Source organism: Eschrichtius robustus, chromosome 10, assembly GCF_028021215.1.
Source record: "Eschrichtius robustus isolate mEscRob2 chromosome 10, mEscRob2.pri, whole genome shotgun sequence".
NCBI classification, from domain to species: domain Eukaryota; kingdom Metazoa; phylum Chordata; class Mammalia; order Artiodactyla; family Eschrichtiidae; genus Eschrichtius; species Eschrichtius robustus.
This window is the reverse complement of record NC_090833.1, coordinates 13028449-13055221: the sequence shown is the minus strand read 5'-3', so window position 1 is coordinate 13055221 and position 26773 is coordinate 13028449. Positions and strand designations below refer to the sequence as shown.

The following is a 26773-nucleotide window of genomic DNA, read 5'->3' as shown; positions in this document are numbered from 1 at the left end:
GCACTATGTGTAAGTGGTATTCTGGGCCCAGCGAGTGACGCTGGGATCCAGATCAGTCTTGGATACGGCTCTCGGAGGGTAGAAATGATCTCAGAATCTGGGGTAAAAACATGAGGCCTTGGTAGCTCTTAATCATTTGAACAGTTTCCCCTTATGCTCTGGGATGCAGTTCTTCAAATGACTGATGAGTGATAGGATAAATTCTTCAGTGGAAGAGAAATCCAAGAAATATGGTAACATGAGAAGCCAGAAAGATTCCGCAGAAAGGATAGGCTAGAAACGTACATGGAAAAAATGAGCTTTGGAGTCAAAGGCACATGAGTTTGAATCTTGACTCTGCTATGTGACCTTGAGAAGGTCATTGACATTCTCTGCAATCTAAATTTCCTTATTTGTATGAGGATAAGGCGACTCGCCATATAAAGCTATTTTAAGGACTAGCTCGGTGCCTGGCACATATGACAGCTCCCAGCCTTCCTCCATGATGTAGAACCAGTTTAAAGAAAGGTTTTGTTTTGTTTGTTTGTTTTCAGAATCAAAAGAATATGGGCACATAGGATGGAGAGAATCACAAATCATTCAAGTTCATTAGGAGCGCAAGATTAGAAAGATTTGAAATTATCATCCCCATTTTCTCTCAACAACTAGTGACATCTCATGGGAAATTTAGAAATCAACTTTTTCCACTCCATAAAATCCTATTTATAGAATTTCTTTTGTGTTCATCCTTCTCTGTGAAAGAAAAGAAGCTTATTTTTCCTGGAGAGGTTTTTGTAAGGTGAAAGCTAACAAATAATCAATATTTGTTTAAAAAAGAAAAAAAACAACCCACTCTCTAAATATCTGCGGGGGGAGGGAAAGACAACTTTGGTTTATAATGTTTCTATTTTTAAAGGCTATTGATATCCCAGGCATAAAAATCTCATGATATTACTGGAAAGAGATCATCACAGAACAGGGGAATTTTCAAAGTCACTGAGGAGTTAATGACAGAGGTGGGGGCAGGGCCCCTGACACTTCCATTCCAGAACATTCTAACACTCCATGCTGCCTCTCAGAGAATAACACCCCACAGCTACCCATTATGAAGCATATTAATATCTCCTTATGAGAAAAGGGAGTGGAAGGGGAAAAAAAAGGAAAAAGAGAAAACCATTCTCTAATTTAGAAGGAGACCAGGATTAGAAACCACAAAGGACACGAGTGGGGATCTCCAAGCAGAATGGCCCAGCATGAAGCAAACACTCGAGGTGTGGAGAAGCTGCCTCCATTTTCTAGAAATAAACCCCGGTTTTGGCAAACCGTTTAATCTTCAGACTGCGGAAATGGAAAATGCAGCATGTGCCGGTTGATGTCAAATTCTGATGTAGGATATGTTCAGAAAACGGGTTCTTAGTGAATTACATAGAAATCCTCCCAAATTAGGAATCCGATGGAAGGAAAATAACAAAAATGCATTTCCCTCGAGAAAGCTGTCAAACTGAAGAAGCAGATAATTTCTATTTCTCAGAGAAAGAGATGTCTCCATACCTCAGCAATTATTATGAATTAAAAAAAAAAAAAAGAGAGAAAAGAGGTGCTTAATTCATGGTAATACGTGCTACTGTTATATGCCTCCTGAGGAAATGACAAGACAAGCTGGTTAGATAGAGTTAAATCTAGACGAGAGGATGACAGTTCATTATTTCTCATTTCTTGGTGGAAAAGAAAAATAGAATACGGCCAGACTGGCATTAGCATAATTCACTCCTAAAACTGCTGATCTATGCAGCACATTATGAGAGATGGTCACTGAAAATAAATTCAATTGGAATGTTTATTATTTTGTTCCCTCTAGTTCTCTTCAAGGAACTTGGAGAGAAAGAGTGGGTAGGACAGACGAAAGTCAAGTTCAACTTCTGCCGTTTGCGTGGGAGCTCAGAAGGGAGGGTCTCTAGCCAGCAAATATGTCTCTGGCACAGTGCCCCAGAGAAGGGCACTTGGTTCGATTTAACATATGGCATAAATATTATTAATTCATAATGAAGCGAAATTTAAACTGAAGTGGAAAGCAGAGAGAGAATAGTTGTTAGCAAGAGAAAACGCGTGCTGTTAAATTTAGCTGGCAAGACGGAACACATTCAGATATAAATCTGAAAGCAGAGAAGATCATCTTTTACAACAAAGCTGCTGTTGGGATGTCTTGGTACATTTTAAAAGGAGAAATCTATTAACAGTTGTGCAATGTTTTCTCCATTTCTTCCTGCATCCTTAATTACTCAGGACACTTGCTGGGTGGGTACAGAGGGAGGGGAGAGGGGCTCACTGTCTAAGCCTTTCTGCTCCGGCTGCCTCTTCCCTACCTGAAGACATTGTCACTTGTCACGGTCACCATCGCTCCCACTAACAGTACTCGGCCACAGGTTGGGAATGACGGCTGCAGGACCTAATAGTCGCTAACGTCACAAAGATGGGTTTTTCATGCAAACATGAAAAACCCATCTTTTTCATATTTGTTCTTAATTATAGAGAACAAAGGGGTGGAAAAATCAAAAAGCCTCTCACACAGAGACAGATTTGTAGCAATATTTTTGACATCATCCAGTTTCAGTCTGAGTGCATTTTAAGAATCTTCTCTGCTAGAACCATTCTCAGTTCTTTTCAGGAATTTTCTTTTCAAGATTGTACATGAACATACCAGTCTTCTTAATATGTACCTCAGCCTCTCACACCAGAGGTAACACACCGGTGGGCCCTATGGGCCGCCATGCTTTGATTGAACCCAGAATTATTTTCTGAATTGCCAACATTCAGTATACACATGCATTGAAATTTTACATAAAAATCAGTATTTCTAGCTTCTCTTGAAAAATCAAAAGCTTTGGTAATACTAGCCCGGCAACAACCTTTCTTTTTGCCACAGCCCCGCCCTCCTCATCCTTCTAGACCCCACCCACTGGTTTGTTTATCCTTCCTGCCCGCACCCTCCCCCCACCCCACCCTCAGACAACTGAGATTGTGATTCTTGTGATATGTAATTTTTTTTCAAATCTCTCCCTCTCTCTTACATTTTAGTAGAATTGTATTAGGAGTTAAAAGGAAGCATCTGACCAACGTCTTTTGCTCTTCCTTCCTTCTTCCTTTTTCCTGCCTGGAACTTGACCGTGATGGCTGGATTTTGAGCAGCCATCTTGTGACCATAAGGCATCCCTGAAGCTTGAAGCACATGCTCAGGGTGGGTAAGCACAAAGACAGAAATTGGGGAGTTGATCACATTGTGGAGTCATTAACCAGCCCTAGAAGCCCCACTGCCAAATTTCCTGTTATATGAGAAAAAAATTAATTTTACTCTTTAAACCATTTATAGATGGGTGTCTATTCCTACACGTCAAATGCAATTCTTAAATGAGTCAGAGGGTATCACGTTAGGTAGTTTTCTCAGGGAAATAACATGTGCCTGTTGACTTTCTTGAAAATTCCCTCTGCCTCATGGAAATAATAACCATAAGACTCCCATTTCACAAACAGCTCCCATAAACTAGGCAGTGGGTCAGATCCTTTATGATATATTACGTCCCAACCTCATAACAATCCTGCAAGGTGGGAGAGATTATTCCTGTTTTACAGATGAGGGAACTGAGACTCACAGAAGATAAGGAATTTGCCCAAAGCCACACAACTGTTAAGTAATGTGCTTGGCTCTGAAGCCAAACCTCAAAGCTTGTGCTCTTTCCATGGGGTTTTCTTTTCCCCTGAAACTAACACAAAGCCCCTCTCAAAATCACTGTGCAAATATGACTTCAGGTTTACTGAGATGGCAAAAATTCCTGCTGATACTTCTTCATGCCATCCTATCAGGAGTATCAGAGCGCTAGAGTTAGAATTTATAAAATTCATTTAGAGAAAAGCATATGACAAATGGTTTCCAATTCAAGACTTCTAATTATTTGCTTTCATGAAAAAAACTATGAACAGGGTGACTTTGTGTTGCCAGATAGAAATATTAAAACCAATGATGAGAAAAACAATAGCAACATGGGATGCTGGCAGGTAGTTCCTCTGAGGTGTATAACATACAATCCTAGGGTATTGATAGTTTCATCTCCATTTTATAGGACCATTGAGGTTCAGAGACTGTCACTAACTTACCCAAGGACACACAGCTAGTAAGTGCTCCTGTACTGCCCCAAAGTATCCCAGAGGGTAGAGGCAAGTTAATGAATAATCTCAGGAGATTAAGTGGCAATGGCTTATTTTATAGGCTGTGGCAAAAACACAATTTCTTTGCCTCATGTTTTATCTTTAAAATTCATGCAAATTTTGTATTACACTCTATAATATAACCACATTATTTTTATATTAGAACAAATGTATTAAATTATTTATCAACTGAATTATTTAACTTTTCTCTCCTGAAATTGACACTTTGGAAGATGTGGCTTGTTTCTCTGCTGTGGCTTCATTAAAGCTCAGCCCTCAGCCACGTACCACTGGGAGAACATCACCCCAGTTTTAGAAGCACGAGGTCTGTCTGAGTCCAAGGGGCACTTATTCATATATGAATAAGGACCTAGCTCAAGGTAGCGCAGAATTGTTTTCCAATCACAAGCATAATGTTGTGAATACTGTCACATCCATAACATTCATTAATTCATTCAACAAACAAGAGTCTACTATGTGTCAGGCCCAGTGCCAGCTGCTGGGCCAATCCAACCCCAAGTGGGGCCGTGATCTGGCATCACAGATTCTCCCAGGCGCAGCCAGAGAGACAGGACCAGCCAGATGTGGGGCTGGTCTCCACCCTGCCGGAATCCCGAGCCAGAGGAGCTGGTCTCACTGACCTGATGAAGGTACGAAAGCCTGTTGGTCCCAACTTCATTGTCCCCTTGATACCCAGGAACCGGATAAACAGGTTTGCCATTCTGTCCACCAGGCGCAGATAGTTGAACTGCTTTGCATACTTGGGGAACACCTGCTTGAGGCAGATGGAGGGCAGGTGGGCTTCGGGATTGGCGCTGCCTGCCGAGGCACTGGCCAGATCGCTGTCAGAAGGCTCTTCCTTTGAGGCTAACGGTTTCCCAAGCTGCTGAGACCTGCAGCACACAAGGAGTTAACGACAGAACCAACATTTAGAGCGGGCTTTACAGCACACAGATTGCTTTCCCTTGCAAATTCTCCTTTCCTTTAGATTTATAGCAACCTGGAGGGGGGTGTATTATTACTATTCTTAATGTACAAACCAGAGAACTGACCTCAAAGAAGTGACCTGCCCAAGCTCACACGGCTAGGGTGTGGCAAAGCCAGAACTTGAACCCAGGACAGAGCCGGGACTAGAGACTTACACTTCCTCTGTTCTACCATCCTGGCTTCCCAATATGGACAATTTCCTTTTCTGTACTCATGACTGAAGAGAATACTGTATTATGAAGCAGTCTGGGTTTGATTTCAAACTCCTACTTATGGGTAGTAATTGAATAATTAAGAAATATAAAAATCTCATTGAGGGCTGGCAAGAAGCCACAGACAGTTCAATGAACAATGTGCAGAGATACATCAGTTACCCAATTCTAGGAATAGGCACAATTGCATTTTCTGGCTTAACTATTTTCTTATTTGGAACTCGTACAAAAAAAAAAATGATCGTACTGTTGTGATTCCTTAGTCTGGATATTTTATTCTGAAATTATCCTGATACTCGAGAAAGTTCACAGCCACTAACTCTCAGATATGCACTTCCAGCTGCAATGTTCTCACCTCCAGACACACAGCTCCAGCTATCACCTGTTTGCCCTCCAGGAAGCCCCGCAGGTACCTCACACTGACATGACCATTTCCCCTCACCCCAAATCCACACTCCCTGTCTCCTCGAATGTCACCACCAGCTGTCAGTGACCCAAGCAGGAAAGATCTGAATAAACGCCAGCCCCTCCTCTCCCTCTGTCTCCACAGCATGCTTAGTGTTCCCTGGAACCCGCTCCACTCTCCCCCTGCCCTGGCCTTGTCTGCTCTCTCCCGGACTCTAACAATGGGGTCTCCCGCCTCCGGCCTTTCCCATCCACAGACCATCCTCCACATGGCACCTGAGGTGCCCTTTTAAAGCAGACCTGGCTGGGATGCCCACTTCCTACAGTTCTTTGTGGTTCCTGAGTGCCTACGTGATAAAGTCCATATTCCTCTCTCTGGCACGCAAGGCCCTTCCTGATTTCCTCTCTGCTCTCCTTATTTCTTGTCATTGCCTTAGACACACTGTACCCTTCAAGGCCTTGACCTCTGCGGCCGCCCCAGCCATGGCCTGGCCTGGACATAGAGACCCGTGCTTGCTGGACGCCCAGCCCCCTTCCACACTCAGTGCCTGTCTCTGCACCTGCAGCTCACCTTGCTTTCCTGTCTCTTGTCCTGCCCATAGCGGATGGGGTGGGGGGGGGGCAGGCGTAACCCTTTCCACCTGCGTGTCCGTTCCAGAGACAGAACCCTTGTAAGTAGGAAACAACAAATCTGACTCCACATTGAACCTGTTCCTTTTACTTTAACCTTTGTGTTCTCTTACTTCTGCTACAAGTTAATCACTAAAGGGATGTTGCCTATAAGCTTAAATGATACATAATGGCCCATCTCTGGGAACCCTGCCTCCCATGTGATGAGTGTTAAGGTAAAATACCTTTGTTTAGCTCACAGGAAACCTCCTGACTAGGCCCACCTGTGAATGGCTGCAGGAAGGAAGAAATTCACACATCCCCTCTGGAGTCTGGCCTAACCAGGACTTCACCCCCTCCCCGTTTAGTATGAAAGAAGCCTGAATTCTAACTCCAGGAAGATGGTTCTTTGGCACGCTAGTCCACCGTCTTCTCAGTCTGCTGATTTTCTGAATAAAGGCGCTATTCCTTGCCCCAACAACCTGTCTCTCTATTTATTGTCCTGTCGTGCGGCGAGCAGTACGAGCTTGGACTTGGTAACACCCTGAGCGCGGTGTGAACGGCCAATAAGTACCGCCCAGCTGGCTAAGAGATCCAGGAAAAGAAGAGCTACATCCCATGGTGCTGAGCTCAATACCAAGGCCATTTTCTACTCTTTTCTTTTCTTTATTAAATGGCCTCGTCCCCAGAGCTCCCACTTCCAAGCACACCATCAGTCACCAAGCTGGGCTGTCTTGGTATCTTCACACCTGCTTGCCTCAGCCTTTGAAGACTTTCCCAGCCCTGGCTGCCTGGCACATTTCTATTCCACTTTCAGAACCAGCTCAGCTGTTCCCTTGACCATGCTGAAGACTGTCCTTCATGTCCCACTCCTGCCCCTTGGACTTCTTCACTCCTCTCATCAACTGCGCTGCATTTGCTTACACGCCAATCCCTCTCACTGTTTTGTGAGCTCATGGAAGGCAAGGACCACATCTTATTCAACTCTATTTCTATAGGACCTGGCACGTATTAGGTTCTTCGGAAATGTTTCATTGAATTTGTTGAATTGGGAAAGTTTGCTTTTAATAGCAAGGTAAGCTTCAAATAAAACATCAAGGTTATGATGCTTTGTACCCACCCCATAAGCTCGTTTAAATGGGAAAGAAGTTCGAGAGAGAAACAGCATACTTGACGGCCCTGCCAAAATGGTCTTTTCTTTATGCTGGTCCAAGGAGCCAGCCTCCAAGAAAGAGAACCCCCTTGTGTGAATAAAAGGTCCTGTAAGGGCTTCCCTGGTGGCGCAGTGGTTGAGAATCTGCCTGCCAATGCAGGGGACACGGGTTCGAGCCCTGGTCTGGGAAGATCCCACATGCCGCGGAGCGACTAGGCCTGTGAGCCACAATTGCTGAGCCTGCGCGTCTGGAGCCTGTGCTCCGCAACAAGAGAGGCCGCGATAGTGAGAGGCCCGCGCACCGCGATGAAGAGTGGCCCCCGCTCACCGCAACTAGAGAAAGCCCTCGCACAGAAACGAAGACCCAACACAGCCATAAATAAATAAATAAAATTAAAAAAAAAAAAAAAGGTCACCGCAACTAGAGAAAGCCCTCGCACAGAAACGAAGACCCAACACAGCCATAAATAAATAAATAAAATTAAAAAAAAAAAAAAAGGTCCTGTAAGTTCTGTTCATGGTTCCTTCTAAGTGGGTCTCAAAGCGAGAACAGGCAGAACCAGAGAAGCGCAAAGGAAAACCCCTTCTAAAGTTCAACAGTGTGGAGGGTCCCGGGGAAACAAATGCTCCCTCCTACAAAGGGGAGGGACCTTATTCCTCCAGAGAAGCACGCATTCCCAGGGGGAGCGGGATGGAGTGGGTGCAACTTCCCTTCAGCTAAACTGGTTTTATCATCACCTCCTTGAATTTAAGACTGTAAATAAAAGTCAGGTGGTTACACTTCAGATGAAATAAAATGTTTTCACATTAAGGTTATAGGAAGAAAGATGAGAAAAAAAGCAGCACTGTTACTGGAAATTAGCTCTTAAATTCCTGGATAAGTGGCAATCACTAACTTTAAAAGCACTCATTAAGTTTTTGTTAAAGGAAAGATTTGGAAATATACAGTTTGAATACACTCCATGACAAAGAAAAAGGCTGAGAACTCTTCAATCAACAGAACCGTCCCACTTTCATGATCTCATTTGCTCTTCACAAAACATGTGCAGTACACTGTTATTTTTATACCCCTCTTCCAGACGGAGAAACTGAGGCGCAACACGGCGAAGCAGCTCTTTGCCCTGGCTGAACGGGAATTAAACATCAGTTCTCCTAACCAGGGCTGTTTCCGTCTTGCTGCCCTATTATTCCAAAGCACATCATGGTTCACATTGGGAGTTACCAAATCCAAAGGACTGTTATTTATTTTTCCTTTTTAAATAGTTTTTTGAAAATTATAATAGTAATTCATGGTCTTTGTAAGCATTTTGAGAACTGTATAAAGGAAACAGAATGATTTGTAATCCCACAATTCAGGGATAAACACTACTAATATCTTGATTTTTTAGCTATGTTTATAAGTTAGGATCACATCATGGGTAGTTTAAATCCTTTCTTCTTACACTTTACATTATATCATACGTGTCTTCCCGTGGCATTAAGTATGTTTTCATGAGCATAATCTCTCATGGACATATAATATTCCATATTATGCCTGAACCATAATTTAATTGGCCATTCCCTGTCAGTCAGATATTGTCTACATGGCTCGTCTTTGACTAAATAGAGTCTGGGAGCCAGTCCCCTAAGCCACGTGCTCCCTCCCAGAAACATAACATGTTAACAGCTAGCAGCAGCCTTGGAGATCATTCTGTCCAACGATGTCATCTATTTTCTTTTATTGTGGTCTAATGTACGTAACATAAAGTTCACCATTTTAACCATTTTAAAGAATGCAATGCACAATGTTGTGTAACCACCACCTCTATCTAGATCCTAACCTTTTCACAATGATGTCATTTTAGAGAAGAAATGACTCCCAGGTAGATAGGACATTAGCACCAGTGGGTCATCTGACTGGCAGATCATCCAAGGGGGTGGCCGTAGCTTGGGTTACCTGATGAGGGGGACCTCACCACCTCCAGGGCACCTCTCAGGCTGGGAAGGTTTTCTGGATGGCACATCAGAGGCTGTTCTCCCTCTGGTGTCCATAGCCCACATCCCAACCCACCCTCAGAGCCTCACAGGATGGGTTTGTCTTCTCTTCTCCGTGACAGCCTCTCACATTTCTTACTGGATGACTACTATTCCCCTTCCTTCCTGAATCCCAATTAATAACCTCAGGATGAAAAGGGCCCTCAAAGCCACAGATATTTTCATGGACTCAAAACCACAAATTCAGGCAGAAGTGGTTTTACTCAACTGGAAGAAGGCAGTAAAGATATAGCTGATATATAAGAGGAAATAAAACAAGGAGAAATGGTTATTCTGCTAGAGATAATTCCAATTATCACACTGAGATCCAAGTTATCACAAATACTGTAAAATCCTGTTTTTACTTAATAGCATTTTAACGGAAAAGTCAGACTTATGAAATAGAAGTGATTGGTAAAGAAAATATAAATCAAGCTTACTTGGGGTCCTTTGGGGTATTTTTTTTTTAAATTGAATTTGGTATGTCCTTGATTCATTAAAATAGGGGAAAGAATCCTGGAATGTTTTATCTATTACTGTCTTTCAAATAAAATGGAATTTTGTTTTATTAAAACTCTTGTGAAAAACCACCTACCACTATTTTGCCTGGAAAGCCTACTGTTAAAAATCACTACTGGGCTTCCCTGGTGGCGCAGTGGTTGAGAATCTGCCTGCCAGTGCAGGGGACACGGGTTCGAGCCCTGGTCTGGGAAGATCCCACATGCCGCGGAGCAGCTGGGCCCGTGCGCCACAACTACTGAGCCTGCGCGTCTGGAGCTTGTGCTCCACAACAAAAGAGGCCGCGATAGTGAGAGGCCCGCGCACCGCGATGAAGAGTGGCCCCCACTTGCCACAACTAGAGAAAAGCCCTCGCACAGAAATGAAGACCCAACACAGCCATAAATAAATAAATAAATTAATTAAAAAAAAAAAATCACTACTATTTATCAGGGACCCACTCTGTGTCAAGCAGCTTACTACCTATATATGATCTCACTGGTTTCTCAAAACAATTCTACAAGGTAGGTAGAAACTAGTCCCATTTTACAAATTAGGAACCTGAGGCCCAGAGAACCTTAATACTTGCCCAATGTCACAAATCAATAGTGGAATCAGAATTTGTACTCAGGACTGTCTCACTACACACCCGAGGCTTAGCTCACTACGTAGCTCTTGTGCTAATTTGATTTAAATCAAACCAAAGACTTTTCTTCTGACGTACAAACTACATATGTATATATTCTTGGGAGTTAACAAAATAGGAAGGTAGATACAGCAAGTTCCAGTTTCAGAGAAGGTGCTTGAATTCTCTCAGAGAAATAATTCCCATTTTTAGTGAAGCATCCCTTCAATAATTTATTCGTTCATGAACCATTTCTCAAGCACTTACCTGTCCCAGGGGCCTGGGCTACACGGGTGAGGTGGACACAGTCCCAGCTACCCAGAAGCACATGACCCAGTGGGGGAAGACTAGACCCATCCACAAACAATGACTGAGCCAGGTGGGAGTGGCCAGGTGAGCATCCAGAGATGGGACCTGGAGCATATGGAAGTAGGTCGGCTCGCTGGATCTTAGTCGTGTACATGAAGGGGAGCAGGTAGGAATATGACCAGGAAGCCAGCTTGGGTCTGGGTCTTATAGGATCTTGAGTGTCAGACAAGGGAGCTTGGATGTGGCAGTGTAGGAGATGACAAGGTTGTGGTAGATTTGGGGGAAAGGAGTGGCAAGATCAGAAGTTCAGAGAAGATGAATGAATCTGCCAGCAGTTGTGTATCCTGAATCGAGGGGGGAGTGGACGATGTTAGGAAGCTACTGGAACACTCAAGCTCAGGGATTCTGAAAGCGTGGTCCCTGGTCCCACAACATCAGCATCATCTGAGTCCTTGGGCCCCACCCCAGACCTATGGCCTCAGAAGCTCTGCCTTAGCAAGCGCGGCGGGGGATTCTGATGCGGGCTGAAGTCTAAGAATCACTGGTCTAGGTGAAAGAAGATGGATTTGGCAACTGCTTGATCACGGGGGATAGAAAGGGAGAGAAGGCCCTGGATCACGTTCCTGGGCAATCCTGTGGCTTGACGGGAGAGCCTGGTGGGCAGCGGGACGGCACTGGCAAATGGAGGGAGGTAGGCAGGCTCCTTTCCCCGCTGGTTGGCCAAGACATGTGTCCCCCCCCCCCCCCCAGCCCCTTGGGGGTTTCAAAGGCACATTGGCATTCCAGAAGAAACGGCCAACAATGCACCAAAGAAGTCCCTTAAATTAGCCCAGCAGCTAATTTAAAGAGCTGGAGGATGAAGTCACTAAAAATAAACATAACTACCATGTAGCCCGGCTCTGTCATTTGATAAATCTCCTCCATCACAGGGGCCCCATTTGCTTGATGGCAATGCTATATTGTTTGAAGAGAAGGCGATAGACGGGTGAGGCATGTGTTTCCAAAGTGATGACGAAAGGGATTTAATGAGGGATCTGGCTGATGCTCTAGTCCCTGTAAGACCTAGATCCATGCTGGGTCTATTCCCACCGGCTCCCCTTCGTGCAGTGTTCCTATGAATGCTCACCTGGCCGCTTCCGCCTCCCTCAATCACTTTCCTCCATAGCACAGTGTCACATCAACAACAAAACACAATGGTGATGATATTGATTATGTGCCAGGAACTGCCATCTTAAAACATTTAGTCTTGATAAAATCCTATGAAGCAGGCATTATTATTATGCCCATTTTACAGATGCAGAAACCAAGGCACAAAGATACAAACTAATAGGTTGTAGACCCAGGATAGAGAGCCAGGCAGGCAGGTGCCAGTGTCCTTGTTTCTAACCACTGCACTATGGCTTCTTCCATACATGAGGAGTTATCGGGCATTAAATATCTGAGAGTCAGGTCGGTTACTCGTAACATCTCATTTGACCCTGGCAATGATCCTTATGAATTAGGTATAATAAGTGGCTCCATTTTGCTGCTGAGAAATGAGCTTCAGAGAGGTTAGGCTACTTTCCAAAGGCCACTCAGCTATTAAATGGCTGAGTGAGGATTTGAACAAGGATCTGCTTGAGTTCAAAGCCCAGGCCCTTTCCACTCCATCATGTTACAACTCAGTGTAGTTACGAAACTTCTCTGAACTCATTTTTTCCTCCCTTTCAATGGGAGAGAAGTCTCTTACGTACGAGGGAGAGCGGTTGGGAGGGCACTTAGTCTAAGCCCAGCACAAAACTGTTGCATTCTTTAGGATCAAAAACACAGCCTATGTGTAGAGCATCCAGATGATTCTGCTGGGTCGGGGGGGGGGAGTTGTAACTGACCTCAGTGTGACAATCATTGCATATCTGGACGGAGCTGTTCCATTCCAACTGCCCAACAAATCAATCTGTTTTACAGTTTCAGGCCCACACGAATCACTCATGCACTGTGTGTCGCATGTGTGGGAATTAACGGAGGCCCCCAATGACAACAGCAGCAGACTGGGTCTCTGCCCCTGCCTGGGATGAATTCCCGGAGCCACCAGGCTGGGGATGCTGCACGAGCATCTACCCGTCAGGCCAGGCAACGAATTAACAAAAGAACAAACATACAGCCCTAGTCTAATGCCCCCTTTCCCACAGACCCAGAACTCAGGCTATTTCCGAGCTGGAAGTGCCTTTAGGGGTCATCTGGCCCAGCCCTCTCATTTTCCAGATGAACGAACTGACAGCTCATTTTACAAAGACCTCCCAAAGGGATTCTTTTCCAACAGGGCTCTCTCTGCTCTGCCCCTCTGCCCAGAGTGAGTCTCTTCGCCCTGGTCCCTCTTGCTTTCTTTGTCTCTGGGCACGGGCAGTAAGAGACAGTGAAATGTACTGTCACTCAGGCCGGGGAGGGTGGGAGGAGATGCCGCCAGACAGCTGCTCCCCACAGGCACTGGCCTGGGGAACCCGGGCGTGGGCTCTGGGGGTAGTCCGAGTCACCGCTAGAACCCCAGCTCTGTATTCTTGAGCTGGGTGACCTCAGGCAAGTCATATAACCTCAAAGCTTCAGTATCCTCTTATATAAAATGGGAATAATAATGGTACCTAAACTATAGGACTGATGTAATTACAGAGAAAATGGATGTGTGGCGCTTAGCACGGTGCCCCAATTCCTGTGAGCCACTTTGGTTATAATCACCAGCATCTTTATCTCCCGTGTGTCATCATCTCGAGGGGCTCACTGTCTTGTCCCCAGCTTCAGTGGGAGAGATTGGCACACACCTCCCGGAACTCAGGAGAATACAGGGTTTCTTTAACCACTTTTTGGCATTCTGCCCCACCCCCAACCCACGTGACTAGACGCTGTACTGTTCTCTTGCTCCTTCGACGGCTCCTGTAGGCCGTCTGGGGAATCTCACGGCAGGCCGCCCGGGGTCAGACTGCACCTACCCTCTTGTCCGAACCTATTAAATAAACCCCCTAAATAAGTGAGTCTCATTTTCTCGGGCCTCGCTGGATAACTGACCCTTATCTGATACCCTGGTTCTCTACTGAGGATTACTGATGTCACAGAATCATGCACAGAGAGTGATATTTGCTGCGCCCCACATAAAGCAAAAGTTAAACTGAGGAGTGGAAAGGGCCCTAGCGATCATCTCGTCTCATTTTCCTTTTGAAATAACATTGGGAAGTCAAAGCAAAGTCACTTGCTTGAGGGGAGGCATCAAGTGAAAGATGGTAGCAAAGGCAGGCCCAGTTCTGACTTCCTGTTCAGAACGTTGAAAAAAGAAAGAAAGAAAAAAAAAACCGACACCAATATTGAGCTAAAACACCAGAGCGGCCAAAATTCTGATTCTGAACGAGCAGCTTCAGACTCATCCGACCATGCTGGCCGGCATGGAGGAGAAATCCTTTTGCCCGAAGGGCTGCAGAGTCCCTGTTTAAACCCACTAAGTAGCTGGCCGCTGTCTTTCTGTGGATGGCTGGGCTCGTGCTTAGCTTTCCGCTGGATCCTGGAGGAAAGGTTTTCAAATGACAAGCCCGGCCTGCACAGGCTGCCCGAGGTCCGCTGGACAGGGCCTCACCCTGGGCCAGAGAGCTCGGGGCCCGGCGGGTCTGGTCGCTGCCTGCTTTGCCTGCCTTGTTGTCTACATTCCACATTCCTCCCTCTTTTTTATAAATGCTCTTTCCCAAAGTATCCCCTTGAAAAACACTCGTCCTTCAAATCTGAGATTCTGTATCACCTTTTCCAAAAAGCTTCCCATAGCTTCTAGAGTTAAATCAACCATGCCTTTCTATATGACATTCCAGGCTTTGTACGTCATCATCATTGTCGTCACCATTATTTTTTTCTTCAGAGTCATTGTCACAATTATACCTATATGGTTATTTGTATTTGTGCAGTTGTCTGTTTGATGCCTGTTTCTCTCACCGGACTGGAAGCCTGGAAGGGCGACACCTCTCTTGCTTGTTTATGACTATAACCCCTACGCAGTTCCTGGCACTGTTCAGAATAACTGGTAGTGAATATAGTCATCGTTTCAGTGAGTTCCCATGTCCATTCTATCAATTAGACACAATGATTGACTCCAGTTGACATCTGAGGATACTGAAGCTTTGAGAAGTTAAGTCAGCTGCCTAAGTGATAAGACTGGGACTGGAATCCAGTGGCCTAACTCCAGAGGTCACATTTTTTTTTTTTTTTTTTTTTAAGAAATCAAACAGATCCAGAATACAGGTACTTCTACTGGAAATTTTTTTTAATGTTTTAAAATTTTATTTTATTTTATTTTATTTTATTTATTTATTTATTTTTGGCCGTGTTGGGTCTTCGTTTCTGTGCGTCGGCTTTCTCTAGTTGCGGCAAGCGGGGGCCACTCTTCATCGCCGTGCGCGGGCCTCTCACTACCGCGGCCTCTCTTGTTGCGGAGCACAGGCTCCAGACGCGCAGGCTCAGCAGTTGTGGCTCACGGGCCTAGTCGCTCCACGGCATGTGGGATCCTCCCAGACCAGGGCTCGAACCCGTGTCCCCTGCAGTGGCAGGCAGATTCTCAACCACTGCACCACCAGGGAAGCCCCCAGAGGTCACATTTTTAACCCCTACACTGCCACAGCCCTCCTTCTGGTTGCCAGAATGAATCTTTCTTCCACTTTTTCTCTCCCAGTTACTGGGAATATACTGTCTACACTTGGGGAGAACAAAGATTTCCTAGTAGCGACAGCAAGGCACTGTCTGTGTGACGGTTGTAATTAGTGGTTGTATTAGCCTCTGTTTTACCACCTCCAAAATTAGCAGAAAAGGCCAACTTGAGCTTGCATTGTATAGTTCTGCTAATGAAGGGATCCTTTTAATTACATACTCAGAGCCTATCTGCAACAAAAAGCGTTTTAATGCTTAAACACAGTTCTGCACCAAAGTATAGGGCTGCATGAATCCAGACAATAAGTGGGGAAACGCATGCATAGAAGTCATCCTTTGCCTAGACTGTAATTCTTTCTGGCATTCAATTTCATCCAAACCCCAGTTACTTTTCTATGGTAATCCTAATTCCCTTTTGTATACTGTGCACCCAGTGAACCCTTATTCAGGGATTCAGTAGGCATATCCTGCTCAAATATACTCCTTCCTCCAGATTTCAGATGAAATCTGCTCGCTTTGTGAATTTCACTTGTCACCGATTTGCAGGGCGGCAGCTGGCCAATCCCTGCTGCATGGGTGTTGAATGCAAAACAATTCTCACTCGACTCTGTCCCAGGGGCTCGTGGCATTTGCACCCGACTTTGCAAGGTGATTCTGTGTGCGTCATTCTGCATGAGATTTTCACTAATGTGAGTGAGGTCTCATGAGGCTGATCCCCCCGGCCTCTCTCAGGCCAGGCTGCCTCGACTTTGAATTTGCAGTGGGTCAGGGAAAGGGAGTAATTCTTATTGAGCCTCCTCTGGGCTAGGAGCTCTCCCGTGTACTGATTATCCTGCTTAAGCCACACTGAGACCTTAAGGTGGAGATACTAACATATATCCCAGAGCCACGCTTGGGTTGGAATCCTTGCCCTGTCCGTAACTAGCTGATGACCTTGGGAAAGTGTCTTAATCTGCTCGTGCCTTGGCGTCTTTATCTGTATAATGGGGACGATAATTCTACCTACATCATAGCACTGCTGTGACGATTAAATGGGCTAATATATGTAGAGCACTTAGAATCGTACCCAGCATGCCGTAAGCACTCAAGAAGTGATAGCTCTCGTTGTCCAGCAGACGAAGCTGAGCTCAGTTAAAATAAAGTACGTACTCAAGGTCACACACCCCCTACATGGTGATCTGGGTCTGTCTGACTCGCAAGAGTCTGTTCTTTCCAGGCTTCCAGCGTGAGGTTGGGCAGTGCCCGGGGTGGGTGGGGCGGGTTCTCTGCTGGCCCTCCGCTAGGAGACTGTAATCACAGCCCTCCCCAGGTGGGGCACGACCTAGAGAAGGTCACTCCTGGCCTCAGGATGAGTGGCTGGCTTCTGTTTTTACTGCTCCAAACACACTGCTCTCTCAAAGGTTACCACCGACCTCCTCGTTGCCACGGACCTCCGTGATCTTCCCCTAATTCGGCTTCTTCAAAGCGTCCGATGCAGTCGGCCACTCTCTGTCTGAAACTCTCATTCTGTGCCCCTGCATTCTCCTGGTGTTTTTCCATCCTCTGCTTTTCTTCCTCTGAGGACCCTTCGTGGTAGATGGTCTGCTGAGCCTCTGCCCTTGACCCGCTTGCTGCCCTACACAGTCTCCCTGGGCGGTCTCCGTTACACGTGGAGATGCTTCAGGAGCGCATGCAGGCCCCTGTGCCTGGACGCTTGTGTCCCACTCACCCCTTCTCACCAATAGCCAGGCCCAAATCCTGCTCATCCTGCAAAGCTCACTTCAAATGCCAGCTGGCCCTGAGCCCTCCCTGATCCCTCCTACCCAAAATACTCTCTTCTGGATTCCCCACAGCACTTCATTTGCACCTCTCTTGTGAAGTGTGTCATCTTCTGAACTTATATTATGGCTATTTAAGTCTGCGGCTTCTTTCTCCCAGAGACTGTGAGTCTGCCAAAGATAGAATCCATGTTTGTTCCCCTCATAGTACTCTACAACTAATAGGCGATGCAAAAAACAAACAGACAAAAGACATGCTGATAAATGACTGTGTAAGAGCAGTATTCTTTAAGACAAATAACATGAAGAATTTGCTGTAATTTTGCCTGAAGACAAGAAAATGGGCAGGGCGACGTCTGGGTGTCATTTTCAGCTTAAGGTTCTATAAAGCCATTTTTAGGATAATAATACAATAATAACTTATGGTAATAAGAATAATAGTCAGGACTTCCCTGGTGGCACAGTGGTTAAGAATCTGCCTGCCAATGCAGGGGACACGGGTTCGAGCCCTGGTATGGGAAGATCCCACATGCGGCGGAGCAACTAAGCCCGTGAGCCACAACTACTGAGCCTGCGCTCTGGAGCCCGTGAGCCACAACTACTGAGCCCACGTGCCACAACTACAGAAAGAAAGAAAGAAAGAAAGAAAGAAAGAAAGAAAGAAAGAAAGAAAGAAAGGGAGGAAGGAAGGAAAGGAAGGAAGGAAGGAAGGATGGAAGGATGGAAGGAAGAATATTTGGCAAGTTTAAAAAAAAAAAGAATAATAGCCGTTCTGGTTCCACTCCTTACTAGGGGTATGGCTTTGGGAAAGTGGCTCTATCGCTTAGCCTCTGTTTCTGTTCTGTAAAATGGAGATGGACAATAGAACCCCGATCGCAGGGGTGTGGAGGGATTCAATGGGAGGACATAAAACAAGGGGCTAGCATCCTGGCCAGAGCTTAGTAAGTGAGAAAGCAATGGTAGCGGTTATCATTCATTCGACGTGTATTTATCGAACACCCCCCTCAAAAATCATGCACATGGGGTCAGAGCAAGCCCAGCCTCCTCCAAGAAGATTTAACTGCCTCCTCCAACCCACAACACTTTTTTCCTCCAAGAACTTTGGTCCTAACAAAATTAGATTTTAAAAAATGTGGCTAATAAATTAGGCATGCATATTAGAAATCAGGTCCAGAGAGAAAGTCTAACTTTCTTCTTTATGCAATTTGAATTCCCCTAACATAGAGTTGTTGTCAAAATCCATTAAAGTATTTAATTTACCTTGTCATTGCCTAATTCCCCAAGCAGGCATCCAGACAGTTTACAGTGGCGTTTCTCACAGAAGTATTAAATGTTTAGTTATCGTGGTACGTTTTTTAGACGATGTCTCCCTGATGGCTCTAGAGACTCCGGAGAGATCGTGTAAGTTCAAGTACAAGGTTAAGGCGGGACAGCAGAGTGGAAAGAGTTGTAGGGATTATGCAGCAAGCAGGTCTGGGTTTGAGCTCCAACACGGTCACTTGCCAGCTGAGTGACCTTGGGGAAGGAACTTAACCTCTCTGAGCATCAGTTTCCTCATTTGCAAAGCGTGACAATAATACCAATGCACAGGGTTGTAGTGAGCACTAAGTGTAACACCAAATATAAAGAAGCTCGTAGAATGCCAGACAAATCACTGGTCCTCGATACAAGGCAGCTGAAAAATTCCAGCGATTTGGAGACGCACAGACTGGGGTCTAGAGGCCACGGTGCCCACCCACCACCTCTCCCCGAGGAGCAGGGTGCTTATCATGTCATAATGGCCAGAACCACCGCATCCTGACGCTTTCTCCTTTCACAGTGGTCTCTCCAGATGCCCATTCAAATAAATTAATCTCCCCATTTGACCACCTCACCTGGTGGGAGTGAAAGGTTTCCATACCAACGGGAAGGTGGTGGGGCAGCCCTTCCCCAAGAAAGAAAACAAAAGAGTCTGTCACTTAGTTTCCCTGAAACTAAGAGCTGAAGTCAGAGCTGGCCTCTTCCTTGGTCGTCATGGCAACGTTGAGTGACCTACCCTGTCCTGCAAACACACAAGCGGGAGGGTCAGGGGGACCTCGTGGGCGCTGGCGCCCAGGGATGAGGGCGGCGCAGCAGAAGCGCTCCACAAGGCTCGTGAGAGAAGTGCTCTGCTTGTTTTTCCAAAAAACAAAAACCGTGGCGGAAGGCTGCACCCCTCGCCAGGGAATGGAGAAATTCCCGTTTTTATTATATGGTTCATTTGGTGAAGATGAATAGAGTCCGCCATAACGGCCACGTCAAACCTGGTGAAGGAGCAGTTACTACTTCCTCAGCCACAACACAGAGGTAGGAAGGGCGCCCTTGTGCCTCTCCTGTCGTGCTCAGGATCTGGGGAGACGTGGCTGAGGCCCATGCCTGATGCCCCTTTTTACCGTTTGATGCACAGTCTCTGCAGCAGTTTCCCATCCATGATCTAATGCAACCTAATGAAGAAAAAAGCGGCGCGCCCATTTTGCCGGCAGAAAAATGGAGTGCTGTGACCACGAACCAATGCGTGTGAACACAACGGTCATTTTCCCTTTTCTGGTTTGCCCTCTGCCCTCCACCGCCTCCCCCGCACCGGCAAAAGGCTTAATCTCTGACAGCACTTGAACTTGCCAAACATGTTCAATTCTTTCCTTCACTCTGAAGCTCTGTGTAGCTTTTAAAAGTCCCCTTCTAAGTCCAACGACTGCCAATCAGATCTACCCAAATATCCCATTGGCCTCCAAGCTCAAGACAATTTATTCCCTGTCCATCCCCCACCTCCCCACCCCCAACCAGCTTCTTGCTGTTTCCATGTTGTTATTGGCAACTTCACCCTCCCAGTGAACCCAGCTCAAAACCCTAAAGTCAGCTATGGCTTCCTCCTCTTCCTCACCCTGGTTTCTGGGGACCTGAACAGAAGCCCCCCCCCCCCCACCACTGTTCTTTTTCCATTCAGAGGCTCTGATTCAAATATTTGGAGGGGTCCTACAGGTGGAAGCATGGAGCACGGGGGTTACTGGCAGAGGCTATGGGATCAGGGTCCTGGGATCTTGATGATCTCCTCCTCTCATTTGATCCTCTCATTGGATTCCCCACCACCCCCAGCAATCTTTTGAGGTCCTTGCTATTCTTAATATGATTCCCATTTTCCACATGGCACACTTTCCGTGTGAGACACAAGCGTGGTCACATAATTTGCCCAAGGTCACCCGGATCAGCTAGAGTCACTCGTAACCAACACGCAAAGCTCCTTCCCACCCAGATGTAGGTTTCTTAAGCGCAGGGGCCTGTCTCATAGAGTCTGGGTGGTGAAGACCTGACCGAGGGCCCCCTCAGAGCCAGCCAGCAGGGTCTACTCCCCAACACGACCCTTTCTCACTGTGTGGCCTTCAGGAAACAACCAGATAATAGCTCAAGGTCTATAGCGAGCTGAACGGTGGCCCTAAACCCCTCGAATCTGTTAATGTGACCTTATTTGGAAAAGGGTTCTTGCAGATGTAATCAAGTTAAGGATCTCAAGATTATCCTGGGGACTTCCCTGGTGGTGCAGTGGTTGAGAATCCGCCCGCCAGTGCAGGGGACACGGGTTTGATCCCTAGTCTGGGAAGATCCCACATGCTGGGGAGCAACTAAGCCCGTGCACCACAACTACTGAGCCCTCGCGCCACAACTACTGAAGCCTGTGCGCCCTAGAGCCCATGCTCCGCAACAAGAGAAGCCACCGCAATGAGAAGCCTGCGCACCTCAACGAAGAGTAGCCCCCCGCTCGCCGCAACTAGAGAAAGCCCGCGCACAGCAACGAAGACCCAACACAGACAAAAATAAATAAATAAATTTATATATATACGTATATATATATATATATATATATACATACATATATATATATATATATATATGTATGTATATATAAAGATTTTCCTGAATTTAGAGTAGGCCGTAAATCTAGTGGCAGGTATCCTCAGAAGATAAAGTCAGAGGGAGATCTGACACAGACACACACACAGAAGACAAGGCTATGCAAAGACAAAGGCAGAGGTTGGAGTGATGCTGCCACAAACCAAGAAACACCAGCAAAACCTGGAAAGAGCAAGAAAAGATTCCTAAAGCCTTAGGAAGGAGCACAGCCATGCTGGCACCTTGGGATTTTAGACTTCTGGCCTCCAGGACTGTGAGAGAGTACATTTCTGTTGTTTTAAGCCACTACGTGTGTGGGAACTTGTTACAGCAGCCCTAGGAAACCGAGACAAGGTCTCAGTTTCCTCATCTCTGAAATGGGTAACCTCAGAAGGTTACTGCGAAGTAATGTACCTGAAAGCAATTAGATTAGTGCCTGGTTCACAGTAGGCCCTAGATAAATGTTAGTTGGACCAAACGACATATTCTGAGTCATTATGTTGGAAACTTCTCCCCAGGTCACACCTGGCTGGCTGCCTCTGTCTACAACAGTATCAAGCTTGTAAAATGTTTAACTTCAGAACCCAAGAGGCAGAAGGAGAAGCCACGGGGAGCCCCTCCTCTGGCCCAGGTGTCGGGGGTGGGCAGGAAGCCGGGAGGGGTGTCTGTGCCCTTGTGAGGCCAGTAGCCAAGCGCTGGCCCATCTCCAGCTCTGAAGAGCCTGTCATGGCAGGTTTTACAAAACATCTGTTTCAGGAACAAGCCTGTTGCTTCAGGTGAGCTCTAGAGATAATAGTATGCTTTTCCTATACACAGCCATGACATGTTCACTGAAGCTGAATATTTCTAAATGTGACCAATTTCTTTCTTTATTTTTTTTTTACATCTTTATTGGAGTGTAATTGCTTTACAATGGTGTGTTAGTTTCTGCTTTATAACAAAGTGAATCAGTTATACATATACATATGTTCCCATATCTCTTCCCTCTTGCGTCTCCCTCCCTCCCACCCGCCCTATCCCACCCCTCTAGGTGGTCACAAAGCACCCAGCTGATCTCCCTGTGCTATGTGGCTGCTTCCCACTAGCTATCTATTTTACATTTGGTAGTGTATATATGTCCATGCCACTCTCTCACTTCGTAAATGTGACCAATTCCTTAAGTGGCAGAAGCCCATCAAACTCTTCAAGAACATAGATTGCACGTGGGCGGCCCGAGCGGTGTCCTCTGCTTCTCCAGACCTGAAGCCACATTTGCTCTGGCTTGTAGGGAAGTGGTCGGGGGTAGAGGGGTGTAGGAGGTAGCGAGCGCTCAGAAACTGGTCCCTCTAAAAGTTATGCTTAATTCTGCAAGGGAGTCAGGTCCCTTGACTTCATGCATATGGATGGCAGCCGTGGCTGAATGATAACCTGCCATCTATCTTCCCCTTCCACCCGCCCCGTTAATCGACTTCGGTTTGCTACTGAGAATTTGACTAGGAAACGCTTTGCCGGTGCACATACCAATGATTCCCAGGCCCCGAACAATCCCCGGCTTGGCTGGATTTGACTCCATTCTGGCCTGAGATAAGAAAGCACGGGTGCAGCGTCCCATGTGAAATGAGCAGACCGTGCCGTGGCATGAGATCGAGGGAGGACCAGAAGGCAGACCAGCAATGAGTAAAGTGCCAGGACGCAGCCCTACAGGTGAAGGGCAACGTGGGCCGATGAAGCAGACTCCCCAAGATGCCCCAGGCAGGAAGCTCCCCGAGAGCAGACACACCAGTTGTCCACAAGCCATGCCCAGCTCCCAGTTAGCTCAGAGCCTCCCTGGCTGTGGAATCTCCTGTCCTAATCCTTGCAGCCTTAGCCTCCAGCCCCGGCTCCGGGTCTCTGCGTCCCAGGCTCCGCTTGGCCCCAGCATCCTCCCCTTCCTTGCCAACCTGTCACTGGGGTCCCAGCACCCATGAGCTCAAGCCCATCCTGGCTGACCGCTAAGCTCCCAAGGCCAGGTCTGTCTAGCACAGAAGGCAGTGACTCTGGTCCAACTTCCCCTGAATATCCTGTAGGCTGCGTCGGGGCAACGCAATCAACGCATTTAGAAAGAAAATAGCTTCAAGTCAGGGACTGGCAAGTTCAAGGTCCTCATTCTGTAAGTAGACAAAAGACTTAGTTCTGGATATGGGAAGTGATTTGTCCAAGGTTTCCTGGCACTTGGGTTTTTGGGGTCAGGAAGAACCCAGGTTTCCTAACTGCTGGTGCAGTTTGCTGTGATAGTATCCCTGGCTCTTCCTTTGGCCAGCGTTAGCTCTTTGCAGCCGGGGCCCCCATTTTTCTCACTGCTGGCTCTCCGGCAGCAGCTCGGGGCCAGGCCCAGAGCAGGGGCCCAGTTATTTGGACTTGGCCGAACGGTTCTCCTTTGTAAGACAAATCAGACACTATGTGTTAGTGAAGCCAACACAAAGGTGTGATCTCAGGGTTCTGCGAACACCTCAGCTACCAGAGGGGAGGTGCCGTTTCTACCTATAAAATGGTGCGGAAGTAGAGAAGAATGTTAAGTGTACTAGTCCTGTCACTCTGTTAATTTTTTCCTTGCATAAACTGTGATCTCATGTCCGCACAGTAACAGCTGCTGTTTATCGCAGGCTATGACATCCAGGTGTGATTTAGTGTTGCCCTCCTCCCGGCCAGGTAGGAACTATCAGCCCCTCTTTATAGGTGGAAACTGAGGCTCAGGCAGGTTAAGTCGTTTGCGCAAGGTCACCCAGCTCACGGGACTTCCCTGGCAGGCCAGTGGTTAAGACTTCATGCTCCCACTGCAGGGGGCTCGGGTTCGATCCCTGGTCAGGGAACTAAGATCCCACATGCTGTGCGGCGTGGCCAAAATAATAATAAGTTAAAAAAAAAAAAAAAAGGTCATGCAGCTCACAAGTGCTGAACCACGGATTCTAGTCCGTGCTGTTACCAAAGTCAGGGCGTTCTGACATAAGAACAGTAATAATATGTTATGAGATGTAATGAGAATTTTCTCTCTGCCAGGCCTGTGATGCGTATGAACTCATCTGATCCTCACAACAACACTAAGTTTTTCCTCTCCTGAGGACAAACAGGTCCAGAGGTGCAAGGAACTTTCCCAGGTGATCCCAGCCAGCCTAGAAGATGGGGAACAGCTACAGGCAGAGAGCTCAGGATAAGGGGCAAGGGTGTGAGAGGCAAAGGTGTGGGCTGGACTTGCTAGTGGTGTGATTTGGGGCAAACTGCTTAAAAATTTTTTTAAAAACATTTTCATAAAATTTATATAAACATAAAGTGTACCATTTTAACCATTTTTATGGATACAGTGCCAATAAGTACATTCATACTATTGTGTAACCATCACCACTGTCCATCTCCAGAAATGGGTACTAAAACTCTGTGCCCATTAAACACTGATTCCCCATTGCCCCAGCTCCTGACAACCACCATCCTACTTTCTGTCTCTATGAATCTGACTCCACTAGGGACCTCACATAAGTGGAATCAGACAGTATCTGCCCTTTTGTGTCTGGCTTATTTCACTTAGCGCAATGTCCTCAAGATCCCTCTGCGTCGTAGCTTGTGTCAGAATTTCCTTCCTTTTAAAGGCTGAATAATATTCCGTTGTGTGTATCGACCACATGTGGTTTATCCATTCATCAGTGGATACCTGGGTGGCTCACACTTTTCGGCTATTGTGAATAGTGCTGCTATGAACATGGGAGTGCATGGGCAACTTACTTTGAAGCTCATCTTTTGGGGTCTTCTACCCCAAACCTGAGCCTCTAGCTTTGTCCCCGACTCAGAGGAGAGAATCACCACCCACCCAGTGCCTGGGACAGAAGCCAGAGAGAGGAGATCAGTTCTCCCTCACCCCCCCATTGAGTAGCCAAGCCTTGTCCCTCTGCCACCGCAGTTCGCCCACTCTGTCCATCCCCATTGCTATGCCCTGCAATCCAAGCTGCCATCATCTGTGACCCATTGGTGGGTCACCTGAATTCCATCAGCCCCTTCACCAGTCTCCTTGCTTCCAACCTTCCCTTCCAACACACCCTCCGTGTCACAGCCAAACTGCAGATCCGAGCGCGTCCCCCTGAGACCCTGAGCTGTTCCTGGCTCTCTCCCACCTTTCCTTCAAGTGCTTGTGACAACGGCCCCTTCTCAGACAGGCCTTCCCTGACCACCCTGCTTAAAGCTGTAACCCACACTCCCCCAGCGCCCCAAGTCCCTTCCTTGCTTCATTCTCCTCCATAGCACTTAGCACCATTTATCGGAATAGACATTGTACTCATTTATTTTGTTTACTGTCCACTTCCTCTCCTCTCATCCTGCCCACCCCAATAAAGTATGTCAGTTTCTTGAAGGCAGGGATTTTTGATGGTTTGTTCACTAGTGACGCCTCAGTCCTGGCACAGAGTAGGTGCTCAACGAATATTGGCTGAGCGCGTGAAGGCACTGGCCCCTCTCTGACCCCAATGACTGGCCCCTCTCTGCCTACAGGATAGAGTTTACCACGACCCCCCCTGCCCCCTCCCACCCTGGTCAAGTCCTCTTGTGCTCTGGCTGTGTCCTGCTCCAGCCCATGTCCTACCCTATTCCCGTGTAAACTAAAGCCAGACTACACGGCTCACCACGTCCTCCTGCTGTCCACTAGCCCAGGGCCTTTTCACGTGCCGTTGCCTCTGCTGGGAACGCCATCCCCCGCCCACCCTTCACCATGCTTCACGACACCCTACTTCTACGTCTTCTGAAGCCCTTTTCGTACTGTACTATAATCACCCATTTACTTGTCTGTGGCTGTTTCTAAACCGCCTGCCCCGTGAGGGTGGGATCATCTTGTTCTCTCTCGACTCGAAGTGCCGTGCCCTGAACACGCGGTAGGTGCACAGAAAACACCTAGTGAGGAAAGGGAGCCAACCTCTGGAGACTCAGCTGCTTCACCTGTGAAATTGGGCAAGGCCGCTCCCACAGGTGCCTGAGGATTAGAGATAACGTCTGTTACCGTAACACCTGCCACAGTGCCTGGCACACAGTGGGCATTTAATCCCTGGCAGCTCCGTCTGAGCACAAGGGTGGCAAGGATTTGTGCAGGATCTGCTGTTGCCATTGTTCTCGGAGCCCCCAGCAGAAGTCCTGCCATCATTTGTCACCTCTGGGCACCACACCGATAAGTGTCAGCTCCAGAGAGAACTCCTGTCCTCTCCTGCCTCACCCATCACATTTTGGCAGCTTTTCTGCTGAGCAGAGATAAGCTCCAAGTCCACTTTTCTGTGATTATAAAATGCATTTCTAATCAGCATGTCATGGAATTGAGCACTTCCAGGAACCTCAGGAACCCACTGTGCCCATCTCTCATTTTACACCTGAGGACACAGGTTCAGAGAGGTTGACTGATGTGCCCACAGTCACACAGCTAGTTAGGGATTTCGCTCTCTATTTCCTCAATGCGGAATTTTACTTCTCTCTGGTTGAACCTAGTGGA

The 26773-nt window shown here is 46.9% G+C and overlaps 1 protein-coding gene across 5 annotated transcripts in view; it reads right to left on the bottom strand.

Moving 5' to 3' along the window:
• TTLL11 (tubulin tyrosine ligase like 11) overlaps positions 1-26773 on the bottom strand; it is a 267536-nt gene that overhangs the window by 58495 nt on the left and 182268 nt on the right. For all 5 annotated transcript variants that reach the window (XM_068553149.1, XM_068553144.1, XM_068553147.1 and 2 more), the window contains one exon: positions 4821-5072. In XM_068553149.1, coding sequence (XP_068409250.1) covers positions 4821-5072 — 252 coding nt within the window. The remainder of the gene's footprint in view (positions 1-4820; positions 5073-26773) is intronic.